The 14,788-nt window shown below is 48.2% G+C and overlaps 1 protein-coding gene across 8 annotated transcripts in view; it reads right to left on the bottom strand.

Annotated features, from left to right (window-relative positions):
• The window catches only part of LOC146810234 (uncharacterized), a 157,589-nt gene that overhangs the window by 27,384 nt on the left and 115,417 nt on the right, over positions 1–14,788 (bottom strand). For 4 of the 8 annotated variants that reach the window (XM_085617216.1, XM_085617220.1, XM_085617223.1 and 1 more), the window contains 3 exons: positions 12,879–12,963; positions 12,235–12,318; positions 11,912–11,995 (listed from right to left, as the gene is read on the bottom strand). In XM_085617216.1, the coding sequence (XP_085473342.1) occupies positions 11,912–11,995; positions 12,235–12,318; positions 12,879–12,963 (253 nt within the window). The remainder of the gene's footprint in view (positions 1–11,911; positions 11,996–12,234; positions 12,319–12,878; positions 12,964–14,788) is intronic. The other 4 variants (XM_085617218.1, XM_085617221.1, XM_085617222.1 and 1 more) reach the window with 4 other exon arrangements.

Here is a 14,788-nt window from a genome sequence, read left to right as displayed (position 1 = left end):
AATGTGGGCCGCGTGAGAGCACCGTTTGCTGTATGTACCATTTCTGGAGTTGTGGAAGCTGCTTGTTTACAGGGAGTATACTCCGCACAAGTGGCTGAGATCATTGCCCTGACATGTGCTTGCCTGATTGCCGAGCAAATCCGAGTCACCATCTACACCGATAGTTAGTATGGTTTCGGTGTGGTTCATGACTTCGGACAGCTATGGTCACCGAGGGGATTTCTAACGTCATCAGGATCTCCAATCAGAAATGGGGAATATGTGAGGAAGTTGCTGGAGGCTTTGCAACGTTCAAAAGAAATTGCTGTGATCAAATGTGCTGCCCACGGGAGTGGGGAGGACTTTGTCACGCTTGGGAATAGGTATGTCGATGAAGTTGCACGTTTCTGTGCTGAGCAAGAGTGCATTTTCACAGGATAATATACTGGAGAGAGCCTAGAAAGAACTGAGCTCAGCATGATGTTAGCCCCAGCATACACTTGGGATGAGCTCAAGTGCCTGCAGGGAAAAGTATCAGGACAGAAAGAAGCTGGTTGGATCAAAGCAGGTTGTGAGAAAGGAGATGATGGCATTTGGGTTTCAGCCGATGGTCGAGCAGTGTTACCAGATGATTTACTGAGCCCTATGGCAAGACAGATTCACAGACCAGTTCACATTGGAAGGGATGCCATTGTGCGAGTGTTCAGGCAGATGTGGTTCAATCCACGGTTTCGTGCGTTTGCTGAAGCAGTGTGTCACAGATGTGTTATGTGTCAACAGATGAATGCTGGAAAGAATACTGTGATTGCATTGAGTCACATTGGGAGGTCAGGAGGACCCTTTAATAGAATCCAACTTGACTTTCTAGAGATGCCCAGATGCAATGAATTGAGGTACATTTTGGTTGTGGTATGTGTATTCTCACGGCGGGTGGAAGCTTATCCGACAAATATGGTGTGATAGTCTCACAGTAGCAAAGTTATTGCTTAGGGAGCTCATACAACATTTTGGATTTCCACCTTCATTGGAGTCGGATAGAGGAACGCATTTCCATAGTGAGATCATGAGGATGCTTTGTGCTGCCTTACAAGTAGATCACAGACTGCATTGTATCTACAGGTCCGAGGCATCTGGAATTGTGGAGCAAATTAATGGAACTCTCAAGATGAGAATGGCAAAGGTGTGTTCATCTACGTCTTTGAAATGGCCTGATGCGTTGCCCTTGGTGTTGGTGAGTAACGGTAGTGTCCCCGACAGGAGGACTGGTCTCTTGCCTCATGAAATCTTGGTGGGGAGCCAAGATGGGGTGCCAGCAGTGCCATCTACAGCTTTGATAAACATCATAGATGATTTAATACTTAATTATTGCAAAGGACTGGCTGACGTAGTCCGTTCTGTGTCTCACCAGGTAGAAGCTGCGACTGCCCCAACCTAGAAGGACCTGTGCCACAATTCGTGTCCCGGTGACTAGGTACTCGTTCGCAAGCATGTGAGGAAGAGTTGCCTTGACGCTCGTCGGAAGGGCCCATATCAAGCAATCCTAGTGACAAATACAGCTGTGAAGTGTGGAGGCTTGCTGAACTGGATACACGCCTCCCACACCCGCAGAGTTTCAGAGCCCTTGGAAGAAACAGCTCTTCTCCAAGAAGAAAATCCAGCTGTGGTTGTGAGGCCACAGGAGAGGACAAGCCAAGCTGTGAGGGTTGCTGACGAAGCTGGTTGCCCACCAGAGCAAGCTGAGGGGGGCCACGCTACACAAGGCCCAAGTATTGACTCTGAGGAAGACAGTAACGTTGCGAGCGATATAGAGTCAGACTCAGCTGAAAGAACTGGTACGCAAGGTGGTCGGGTTCAGACACGAAGGGCAGAGTTTGCAGAGGAAATGTGGCCTTGGAGACAATGGAGATTAAATCTGAGATTGGCACCTGAAAGAGATCTTGAGCCTGTGTCTGAGACGTCTGAATCGGAGCAGAGTGACGCTTAACAAGCACAGGGGAATCTGAGAAGGTCGAGAAGGGCGAGGGTGCCTTGTCAGAGATACGGTCCTCCAGAGTTGACTTACCTAGCTACTGATGCCAGGAGTAGTGGGGACCGTGAAGCTGAGGTCTTCATGAGTGGTCAGCAGGACCCCTGAACTGAAAATTGATGTTGAACTGATAGTTCCTGGACTGGAAATAGTGGGGGTGTTGACAGGGACAGTGCAAAAATCTCCGATATTGAGCAAAGTGCGAGTTTTGATTCTACAACACTTGTCTTTCCCAACTTTTGGATTTCAGCCACCACCTCAGGAAACTGCAGCTGTTCGTCTTGAGATTTTGCAACGTGTCATAGTTGAAATTTGTTCTGCGCTCATAAGAGACTGTTGATTGAACTGTGAACTGTAAATAAATTGTTTTGAATAAGATAACCTAGGCCCGAGCGGCAGAAGAATACATTTAGGGATTCTTCCGTAGAAGAAGAAAGAGGGCTAAGGAAGTCTTTTGAACTGTGTAAATAAAAGAACGAACTGTGAATCTATTTCCAGGAATTGCATTGAACTGGTTAACAGCAATAAGAGGTGGAGAAAGAGAGGTTGGGCAAATTCTCTTTCTGTGTCAAACCGACAGTCGAAAATGGAGTCTGGAAATTCGAATCGTAGGTCCAAGTGTGTAGTAGGTACACTCATAGTAGGGGTAATAATAGTAATAACAGTAGTTATTATTGTGTCTGTAAAAATGTAACACAATGCTGAAGTTGAAGGGGTGGAAGTGAAGGGGACAACCACACCTGTTACTTCTAGCACAGAAGAGGGTATTGTAGGAGCTGAAAAGGTTATGCTAGATCAGCAGACTAGTCGTATGTTCCACGTAGATTTGTCTAAAGGTGATTTACACGCTTAACGCTTCCGCCAAGCTGATATATGAGTACGTGAATACGATGGAGTATGCAATTGCCTGCATCTGTGGAGGAAGGTATTTGTTATCACCATCTTCTTTTGACATATGGTATTATATCTAGTGTGTTGCTTAGTATGTTTTACGGTAAGGGTCACTATGAATATTATTTCTCAAACTACGATGTGGTGCTTTCAGAGGTTCCAGCTTATAAGCACCTGAATAAGTATGATTATTACAAGCAAGAAGATAGAGTGGGAAAGTATTTCATACCTACCATCACCTTAGATACAGCTTATGCACATCGTCATAATTTGACATGTGTGTTAACTGACATAGAGAAGAAATTTGTAGATCAAGTAGAAGATAGACATAGACAGTCATCAGTGAAAGCTAACAGTAGAGAGGGGAAAACTGCCTGGACCAAAGAGGAATTAGCTCACAAGGCGAGAGGGAGTTCTGGTCCAATAGCTTTAGATTTCGAACAAAGAGGGAAGCTTTGCATTAGACAGGTACTGACATATTATGATAACATCTATGTGGGACAGAGTGTATGTGATCACATCTTCACGATTGAAGCAACGGCGAAGAATTTCGTGCAGGAGACGGTGCAAGTGGTACCAAATGTGTATTTCGTGTGTGGGAAAAATGCCTATGTGCTATTGTCGTTGAATTGGTATAGTACATGTTATGTAGCCGTGGTGTTCCCCAAGATATATCATGTTGAGGATTTAGGACCCTTGGAAAGCGGAGTGCATCATAGGGAGAAACAAGGTACAAGTGCAGGAGAAATAGTTGGAGATGTATTTGGAGCAATGATACCAAGTCTAGCAGTGGTTCTCAATGATGTTAAAATTAGAAGGTTGTCAACGATTGTGGACAAGTTGTCAGCAAATACAGCTCAGTCTTGATTACTTGTAGATGGAGAGATGGTGTCGATATGAGCTATGGTGATGCAGAACCGTCTTGCTTTAGATGTTTTGCTAGCAAAAGAAGGTGGAATCTGTAAAACGTTGAGGGTCCAACAGTGCTGTACTTATATACCTGACAACAGCAAAGATCTGAAGAAGTATATAAGTAACATCACTGAGATTCATAGCGAGATACATGATTTGGCCACAGAGGGTGTTTGGGACAAGGTTGGGAAGGGTTTCCAAAAGGTAGGAAGTTGGTTTGCAAACCTTGGAAAAGGAATACTTGGTTACATCTTGAAGCCCATTATCATAGTTGTGGTTTGTGTGATCATATTATTGGGATTTGTGAAGGCCTACAAATGGCATAAGGCATGACAAGTTGAGAGATTTCCTAGGGAGCGAGAAAGGAAAATGGAGAGACTGCAGGACAGTTACTATGAGAATCTCAAGAGTCTAGAGAAGTTCAGACAGGGAAGACAGGCTACAACTTCTGTTTAGGTCAGTTCTTTCTCCAGGGAGTTGTGATTTGTTATGGTGACACTTTTCATCAGAGGGGGGGACTGATGGAGCGCAATGGTGTTTCGTAATTTGTAGGGGTACATCATAATCAAGGATAGTCCACACCCGCATATATTCCTATATTGTCTTAACATTTGACCATTAGAAGATAATCAGTAATAACACGTGAAAGTGTAAGTGGTAGGAAAAGTGTTGTGCCAAGTAAAGAGACAACATAGCATTCATGTTAGGATAATGTAATTCATAATATTTTATGTCATTTGTCTAACTAAATTGCTTATATGTGATGTGCATGATTTAAACGTGCACCATATTAAAGTTGCATATAGACATGACTAAAGTGCCTTTAACGTGTAGACTTTCATAAGTCGCTCGTAGTTAACAATGAATTTGATGTGCTTTGCAATGTAATTAGTTAGAAAGGCCTAAATGAAATGTTCCTTTTTTTTTTTTTTTTTTTTTGTTTGAAACCGTTTATTACAGTCTTCAAATATATACAAGTATGGGCCTACAACCTTCCGGCCGGCCGCTAGAGTGACAGGAGAATATGACATACATACAAAAAAAGGGGCTCTTGGCGTTGCGGAGAGGTAGATCAGGAGGTATCAACGACGTGGGCCACATAACTCCGAGCCCACAATACGGTTTCATTTTATAAAAACATAACAACACACAAAAACCACACCCGCAAGGCAGCCCGCAATCCGAAGTGACAGCACGTGCTCCGTAAGTGGGGGACCCCAACCATTCACAAGAATCTAAAGAGGGGAACGGGAAGAGAGCAGGGACTGGGGGACCCTGTGCCCGGGGCCGGGGGAGGGGGTCAACTAGGGGGACGGAGCTGGCGAGGCAGCCGGCAGCAGCGGCGGCTCACAAATACCCCCGCGGTAGACGTTCCAGGGGCCCCAAACTTTCACCCACGCCCCAGGCTTACCTCTCGCCACGTACACCACCTTTTCTCGGAACATGCACCAATCCATGTGCTCTTTCCAGGCCGACACCGCCGGGGGCCTCTGGGACCCCCACAGCTGCGCAATGTCACGCTTAGCTACCATATATCCCAGAGTCACCCATCGTGTCTGCGGAACCGAGTAGTCAGTTGGTTCCCACACATTCAGCAAGCATCTCCTCGCTTCAGGCAACAGCGCGACACGCGTAACCACTCGCAGGACCTCATGCACACCACGCCAGAATCGCTCCACCTTCGGGCACTCCCACAGAATATGCAATAAAGTCGCCAAAGCACCACACCCTTGCTTACACAGCCCATCCTCGGCATAGCCCATACGCAGAAGCCTTGGCCCCGTCATGTAAACCCGGTGGAGGATCTTTAGCTGGACGAAGCGAAGGCGAGCCGGTATGGCCACCTCCTTCGGAGAGGCCACCGCGGAAATCCAGTCCTCGTCGTCCAGCTCCAGCCCATCGGCAACCCAGGCCTCGCGGAGGCCAGTCAGCAAGCCCGAGCGATCATTAATCAGTTTTTTATATATGAGGGAGATCGTGCTGTCCGGAACATGGCCATCCAGCACTCTATCCTCCAGGGGGGATGACTCCGGAATGGAGGCGACGTCTGGGAAGACGGAGCCCAGTGCGTGGCGGACCTGCAGGTACCGGTAGTATTCGCTGCCTTGCAGCTGAAACTCCGTCTGCAGCATCTCGAATGTTTTAAATCCCCCCCTCATCCAGAGGTCCCCCACTGTACTGATGCCGATCGTGTCCCACTTCTCGAAGCCCTTCGAGGTCCACAGGGAGCCCAACCTCTCGGACGCATACAGCGGTGACGCCCGGGTCAAACGGTCCTTCCACCCCATAGCTGCGTTAGCCGCGTGCCATACTCGCACCATGACACGCGTAGGTCCCGTCAGGCGGGGGTCGGGCGCGCCAGAGTAGAGCGCTCGATTGTAGTCGCCACCAGGCAGGAGCATCTTGTCCATCTCAAATGCCGGGTTCAAGGCGGGCCCGTAAAGGCCATGATTAATTGCAGCTAGCTGGGAGGCCCAGTAATACCGTTTAATATCCGGGAGGGCAACCCCCCCGTCGTACCACGGGAGCGTCAACTTCGCCAAGGCAATACGCGGCCTCCCGTCCCAGAACAAGCGACGCTGTAGACTCTCCACCTCACGGAAGTAGCGCGCCGGGACCAAGTCCATAGTGTTCTGGAGAGCGTACAGGAAGCGTGGCAGCGACATCATCTTAAACAATGCCGCCCGGCCAAGCGGCGAAAGCGGCAGGTGCCGCCAACACGCGACGTCCTCCTTCAAGCGCTGGAGGGGGGGAAGCAAATTCCGCTCGTAGCGGGCCTCCGGGTCCAGAGTGATATATATACCCAGGTACCGGAACCCCTGAGATGCAATCTGGATCGGACAGTCCCGCGGGAGGACAGGAGCCTCCCCGGAAAGCACATACACACATGATTTAGCCCAGTTGATGACAAGGCCTGAGTTGCGACCGAATGAACGCAAAACATCAACCAGGACAATCAGTGATTTACGCGGGGAGGCGAGGTACAAAAGGATATCGTCAGCGTATAGGGACACGCGGTCCTCATACTCGGGGGTCCAACGGAGACCACGGATGGAAGGGTGCCACCGCAGCCACTCCGCCAGGGGTTCCAAGGCCAGTGCAAACAGGAGAGGCGACAAGGGGCAACCCTGTCGCGTGCCTCGTCCCAGCGCGAATGGGGCCGAGACTCGCCCGTTCACCACCACCTGCGCCAGTGGGCCCGAATACAACAATTTGACCCAGCTGATGAATCCCGGTCCAAATCCAAATTTCGCCAGCATCGCCCAAATGTATGGCCACTCGAGTGTATCAAACGCCATGGTGGCGTCTAGGGACGCCAAGATGGCCGGCTCCCGCACAAACGGAACACGCGCGAGCACCCCGTGCAGGCGCCGCAGATTAAGGGCCGTGTTGCGATGGGGTATAAAGCCGGACTGGTCTTGGTAGACCAGATCGCCCACCACACCGACCAGCCGGTTGGCGAGCACCTTGGCGAGGATTTTGGTCTCCGCATTCAAGAGCGAGATAGGCCTGTAGGATGTGACCCGTTCTCGGGGTCTCCCCTCCTTGTGGATCACTAGGATTGTAGCCAGACGCTGGTCCGGCGGGAGGGAGCCCCGCGAGTGGGCCGCCAGGAACATCGCGCGAAGGTGGGGTGCCAGCACATCCGGTCGCAGCTTATACAGCTCGATAGGGATGCCGTTTGGGCCCATGGCCTTGCCAGATGCGACCGAGCGTATGGCGAGGGCAATTTCATCCGAGGTGGGAGCAGCCTCCAACGACTCCCTGTCCTCCACCGAAAGGGAGGGCAGCGCGATGTCCCGAAGCAGGGCATGGGAATCCTCCTCCGAGCAGGGAGAAACCGGGGAATACACCTCGCGGAAATAATCCGCGAAGCAAGAGACAATGTCTTCTGGCTCGGTGACACGTACACCATCCATTCTCTCGATCAGCGGGACCACACGATTCGCTCTCTCCTTTTTATCCAACCACGCAATCAATTTACCAGCCTTATCACCCACATCATACAGTCGCCCCTGTTGCTCTCTGCTGAGGCCCCTGGCCGCCTCCGTGACGAGGGCCCTATAGGCCGCCTGCTTAAGGTGTAGAACATGTAGTGTGGCATCTGTCACCCCACTCCCCAGGTCACCCTCTAGTTCAGTAATCTCAGCTTCCACCCGGGTCACCTCCTCCTGTTCGCGCCTACGGGCATGGGAGATAGAGGAGAGGGCCTCCCCTCTAAGAACTGTCTTGAAGGCCTCCCACAGGGAGATGGCCGAGGGGACAGACCCCACATTCTCCTCAAAGTACCGCTGCAAGGATTTAATCAAGTCGGTACGAATAGTGGGGTCGCGCAGGTACCATGCATTGATTGGGGCTACCCTACCCTCCCCCCTCGGGAAGACATCGAAATGCAACAGGAGCGGGGAGTGATCTGAAATACCCCGAGCCAGATGGCGCACCTCTCCCACTCTCCCAGCATAGGCCGCAGGGACAAGGACATGATCAAGCCGCGAGAGGCTACCATGGGCACCCGAATGAAAGGTGTACTGCAGCTGCGCGGGATGTTTTAGTCGCCAGCAGTCTACCAATCCCAATGTATCTAAGAGGCCGGGCAGCCACGCCTGTGCCCGGGGGAGGTCCCTAGGGGGGTAACGATCCATAGTCCCAGAAACCACCGCATTGAAGTCTCCCCCAACCACCAGAAGCCCCCCCGGGAGGTCAAGGAGGAGGCGCCCCAGGTCCGCAAAGGTGGTAGATTGTAACCCCGGTGGGACATACACTGATACAAAAACGACTACTTTGCCCTCCATTCTCCCCACCAAGACCGTGTAGCGTCCCCTCTCATCATGGCGCACCTCATCTATTTCCAGCGGGAGCGAGTTCTTAACCATGATGCCCACCCCCCGCGAGCCTGACGTGAAGCCCGAGTGGGCCACCAAGCGATAGCCCCGCCGATTCATGGCATAAAAGGAATTACCAATAAGGTGTGTCTCCTGCAGAAAGACCACATCTGGAAAAATTCGTTTCAGATACTGCAGGACCACACCTCGCTTAATCCTATCCCCCAGTCCATTAACGTTCCACGACAACAGAGTCAAATCCCTACCCCCCATCACAAACAGAAGCCATCATTTGTCCCCTCAAGAGCACCTCAAAAACACCAACACAGTAAAGGGTTTGCCTTGCGGTAAAAACGAACAACACCCCACCCCAACCCACCCATCCCAACAGAACTCCCCCCTCCCTGCACCCCTGCATGAGCCCAGACAGCCCCCCCAAAGTGCAGTGTGCCTGTCGCCCCATAGATGAAAAAACTAACTAGTCCCCCAGAGGAGGAGGGAAAGCCCCCAAGGAACCCCGCACGACCTCCACAGGAGGGGAACATACACGAGCAGTCAATGATAACAGTAATATTGTCCCGAGCAAGGCCTACTATTTGTCCCTCAGTCCTGATCCGGCGGGCCCTCCCCACCAACCGCACCCCCCCACCCCCCTGACCCCGATCCCCGGGCAAAGTGTCCAACCAGTCCCCGGCCGCCTCGGGACGATCAAAAAAGTGCGTGCGGCCATCCACCTCTACCCTCAGCTTAGCTGGAAAAAGCATTGCGTACTTAAGGTTCAGGTCCCGTAAGCGACGTTTAACTCCGAGAAAACTCAGTCTCTGCTTTTGGACCGCCGGAGTAAAATCAGGGTAGAAATTGACGTCCATGTTGTCGAGTCTGACCGGTCCTTGTAGCCTAGAAGTCTGCAGGATAGCGTCCCTGTCCCGAAAATTGAAAATCCGGGCGATGAGAGGCCTCGGCGGGGCTCCGACCTTAGGTCTTCCCCCGGGGACCCTGTGGGCACGTTCCACCGCAAAGAGTTTACTCAGCCCCCGGGGCTGGAGATGGGTGAGAATCAAGTCCTCCACAAACAGATCCGCCACCTCCTCCTCTCGTCCCTCCGGCACCCCAAGAATGCGGACATTGTTCCTCCGGGCCCGACCCTCGGAATCCTCCAGTCGACGATCCATCAGGGCGCTCGCCTGGCCAAGCCGGCGCACCTCCTTTTGGAGGGCCGCCACGTCCGTAGTGAGGCCCGAGGTAGTGTGGACCAAAGAGTCGACCCGGTCATTCGTTTTGGACAAATCGGCCCTTACCAGGCCCACATCCACGAGGACCGAGTCTATCTTCTGCGCCAGAGTGTCAAAGCGCTGGTCTACCGAGGCCTTCATCTCGGCGATGGCGCCCATGACGTCTCGGAGGGTCAGATCCGCAGGCAGAGCAGGAGCATCAGTCGGGCCCGCAGGGGACGTACTCGGTGCCTCAGGAGATCCTTTCTGGAGGGTGTAGCGGTCCATGTTGTTGGACTGATGGGCCGTGCCACGGCGGGTCGATTTCACCTTTGCCCGGTCGCCATCTTGCTTTGTGGACATGGTTGCAGTCCCCAAATCGTGCCAATCTCCTCGAAAGGGCCGACAAACCAGTTCACGGGCTCCGGGGGGGGGGCGACCACAGGTCCGCAGGCCGAATCACAGACAGCGGGTCGGCCGGGTACCCGGGCAAGGCCACACCACCGCACTCCGCCCCGCAACCCTACCTCGCCCGTCAGCAAGGAGGGCGCAAAAGCGAAAGTGAAAGTGCGGGGTACGCGAGTCGCCCAGCCTTGCCCGCCGCTGTTGTTCACTTTGTCTCCGGATCGCCCCACTACTCCAATCCGGGGGGCCGGCGTGGAGAAGGCCGCAAACCTCAATCGGTGCTCCCGCCGGTGTCCGAGGTCCGATTTGGAAACGGAAAACGGGTGTCACCTCAGCTCGGGCTCACAAACACAGTCCCCTCATCTAGGACAGGATATAGTCAGGATTAATGCAGGAGGTCGCGGAGGTCCTCGGGAGCCTCGCACCTACGCGGCCATCTTGGTTGCGCGCTAGGCTCCTCCTGAAATGTTCCTTTATGTGTGTATTTGAAAGGTCTATGTGTTTCACTCTTATGTTGCATGATTTTTGTAGGTCTGAATTGTATTTTACCTGAGGGCTCTGAGCAGGGCTGTTAGAATTTTCATGTGCATGTTGAATCTGTTCTGTTCTCACGTTTCTGTTGCAGGTGGAGAAAGTCGTCTTTGTTAGTTAGAATCACGTCTTTTGTTTAGGACAAGTTAGGCTCGGGAGGATGTAATACATTTTGGTGAGGAGAGCTGATAATTGGGAGCCGGTGTTCTTTCTCATTGAGGGAAGCCTGGGAATCAAGGTCATCGAGCCAGGAGCTGGGAGCACTGACACTCTGTGCAAAATCACCTATGGTAAGTGTCTAGCAAGATGAGGTGATCTGTGGGTGTGTTCTATGTTTTTGTGTTTTGTATTAAGGATAGTGTCCCGGGGTGGAATCAGGGGAAGGGGTGAGGAGATCGAAGGAGAGAGAAGGAGCATCTTAGAACGAGCACTGTAGCTTTGGCTACTTGACCCATACTGAGTGTACTTCTAAGGAAGTCTTCACGCGCTGACACCTTTTTCCTGATCTTGCCTGGGAAATGCTAAGTAGGGATGTCACGATAGTGGTAGTGCAGTTACAGACTAATGCTTTTCTATTCATACTGTGCAGATGAACACCGAACTCGATGTGGGGGCAATTATTGCCTGCGTTCTGCTTCTGGAGAGTGTCATTCTGTTCATGATTCATCGTATAAAGTTAGCCCATCGGTTTGGATTTGTATTAGTTCCCATGTACTTCTACAACCTCTTAATGAGGTGCTTGTATAGCCAGTTGTTTGTGGCTTTGTAATAAACCCACTAACTTGGAGTCCGGAGTCTGTGGTTCTTTAGACTCATAGTTACTTTGTCTAAATGAATTGTTTCTCCCCTCTATGCTTCTTAGCAGGCAATAAAGGTCCGTCAGCCGTGAGTTCCACAGTAATTTAGAAGGCAGGAACTCGGCCCTTTCACTACTCTATATACCCATACTTTATTTCTTTAGTGGCAACTTTCTTATTTACTTTATGTGTCATGAAAACTGCAGAACTACTAGTGAAACAAGGTAGAATATCCTGTTGAAGGAAGAATTCTGAATTTATGTGAAGAAAGATCACATGGAGATTTTAAAAAGTAGTATTCTAGAGCACAGTGACAACAGAAACAAATGTACTTACCGGATTTTGTCATGATAAGTGTGTTCTCCGGATTTGGAATGTCGTAAAGATCAAAATGTTCAGGTTCTTCATTGCTTTTCTCCTCTTAGCATTCAATGAAAGAAACAAAAGCCAATCACTACTCTATATACCCATACTTTATTTCTTTTGCGGCAACTTTCTGATTTACTTTCTGTGTCATGAAAACTGCAGAACTAATATTGAAACAAGGTAGAATATTCAGTAGAAGGAGGAATTTTGAATTTGTGTGAAGAGAGATCACATGGAGATTGAAAAAAAGTAGCATTCTAGAGCACAGGGTCAACACAAACAAATTTACTTACCGGATGTTGTCATGATAAGTGTGTTCCCCGGATTTGGAATGTCATAAACATCAAAATGTTCAAGCTCTTCATTGCTTTTCTCCTCTTGACATTCAATGAAAGAAACAAAAGCCAATCACTACTCTATATACCCATAAGTTATTTCTTTTGTGGCAACTTTCTGATTTACTTTATGTGCCATGAAAACTGCAGAACTACCAGTGAAACAAGGTAGAATATTCAGTTGAAGAAAGAATTCTGAATTTGTGTGAAAAGAGATCACACAGAGATTGAAAAATGTAGCATTCTAGAGCACAGGGTCAACACAAACAAATTTACTTCCCGGATTTTTTCATGATAAGTGTGTTCTCCGTATTTGGAATGTCGTGAGGATTAAAATGTTCAGGTTCTTCATTGCTTTCCTCCTCTTGATATTCATTGTAAGAAAGAAAAGCCAATCACTAATCTATATAACCATAATTTATTTCTTTAGTGGCAACTTTTTTATTAACTTTATGTGCCATGAAAACTGCAGAACTACTAGTGAAACAAGGAAGAATATTCGGTTGAAGGAAGGAGTCTAAATTTGTGTGAAGAAAGATCACATGGAGATTGAAAAAAGTAGCATTCTAGAGCACATGGTCAGCGCAAGCAAAGTTACTTACCGGATTTTGTCATGATAAGTGTGTTCTCCGTATTTGGAATGTCGTGAGGATCAAAATGTTCAGGTTCTTCATTGCTTTCCTCCTCTTGACATTCATTGTAAGAAAGAAAAGCCAATCACTAATCTATATAACCATACTTTATTTCTTTTGTGGCAACAATAAAACCATTTTGATTTTTTAAGAAAACTCCCTGGTGTTGAAGGCTGTAACATCTCATTCTACTCAATTGAATGATCATAACTGAACCTAGGAAAAGTAGATGCATCGTGGAAACACTTGGCAGGGAGAAGTTCAACCCAGGTCTATTAGCACCATAGATGATGTACCTTTTCTGCCACCAATGTAGCTACATCTGTCCTTAATGGGTGTATGATGTGCCCTACTACAGAAAACACATATATTTCCTTAGTACCATTTTGTAGCACATTTTTAAATTACACATGGGTGGCTATGTCATCAAACGAGCTTAAAATGTTAACGGTGCATTTGAGCACAAGGCAAGTTTACCATAAAGTTGGAGCACACTAGTTGTGCAAAGCAAGACCATGTAGGAGAGGTTTTTTAAAAGTACTAATACACTAGTAAGCACGTAGTTCTCTGATGTGTGTAGCATTCATAGATTGTCCCTAATAGTCACCTCAATCTTGTCCTTCACAGTAAGAATGTTTATGTACGTTGCTATATGGTAATTGTAAAGGAAAAGTGTTAGTTTTAGTTATAGCGTATCAGTGGTAATTTAACTCGATGTCCAATGTTCAGTGCTAATATCAGTCACCTGGAATGACTATTAATCCATCGTCTACAGGTGACTTAGCAGCACCTCAACCTATTGTTTCAACTCTCTTTGTGATTCAACGGTATGCTCGAGGATTGTGGTTTAATCAAATTTGTTTTCCAAATTGTCATATGATTGAGTTGCAGTATTCTTTCAGCCTCGAGCAGCGATAGCTCTGTACACAGTATCAATTTGAAAAATGTTTTTGTCTTTTGTCAAGCTAATAGGCGGCAGATGCAGTCCAGGAGGGTCAGGTTGGTGGTGATGTTTATTGCGTCATCCATTGTACTATGATTTTGTTGCCAGAACTTGTTTAGTGTATGGCAGACAGCAGAAAGGTGCGTAGACACTTAGCATTCTCTAAAACAATTCTACAGCATTTACATGGAGCTGTGGTTTTTGGAAACTAGTAATCTTTTGGAGAACAATATCACGTCCATGAAGTAATGCCAAGATTAGTAAAGGGATACTAGCATTTATTGCATTCATACTCTAAAACGGTAATATCGTTGGCTTTTGGTTTGTTGGTGATAGTGCCCGCCAACAGGTGGTGGAGCACTGAATTTTATGTTCAAGTATAAATCTTGTCTGAATTTGTTTCCTTATAGAATAATTAGATTATTTATTATTAGTTCTCTTGTGCTCAAATAATATTTTATGTTAAAGAATCAGCAGATAGGATCTACGTTTGCAACTCCAGAATCTTCTTTACTGAACAGATCCTGGACAGTAGAGATGCTTGTTAGAAATGGGTTCTCATCTCCTGTGCTAATACAGTCCACACTACAACAAAAACCGATGTCTAGCCTTAATCTCTCCACTTTTTCCATATTCTTTTCCCCCCTCTCTCTTCATGATTACTTTTTTGTATTTCCCCTCCCAGGCAATTTGTTTATATAACATTTTACATATAGAGTCTCGTGAAAATGTAGCTATAGTTTATGAATATGCTTCTTACTTTTCTACATTTATAAGCTGTCAAGTCTTTGTAGTAGTATTCAAGAGGTGCCTTTCATTTTTGGTACATTTATGTGGAATACATATTTTTTTAATTAAAAAAAAGATACATTAAATGTTAAACTACATAAAACAGATAGGAAAGGCCAGATTGTTTCTGAATGGTTTTGTCTGTGAT

Source organism: Triturus cristatus, chromosome 7, assembly GCF_964204655.1.
Source record: "Triturus cristatus chromosome 7, aTriCri1.1, whole genome shotgun sequence".
Classification (NCBI taxonomy): Eukaryota; Metazoa; Chordata; class Amphibia; order Caudata; family Salamandridae; genus Triturus; species Triturus cristatus.
This window is presented reverse-complemented; position numbering and strand designations above follow the sequence as displayed.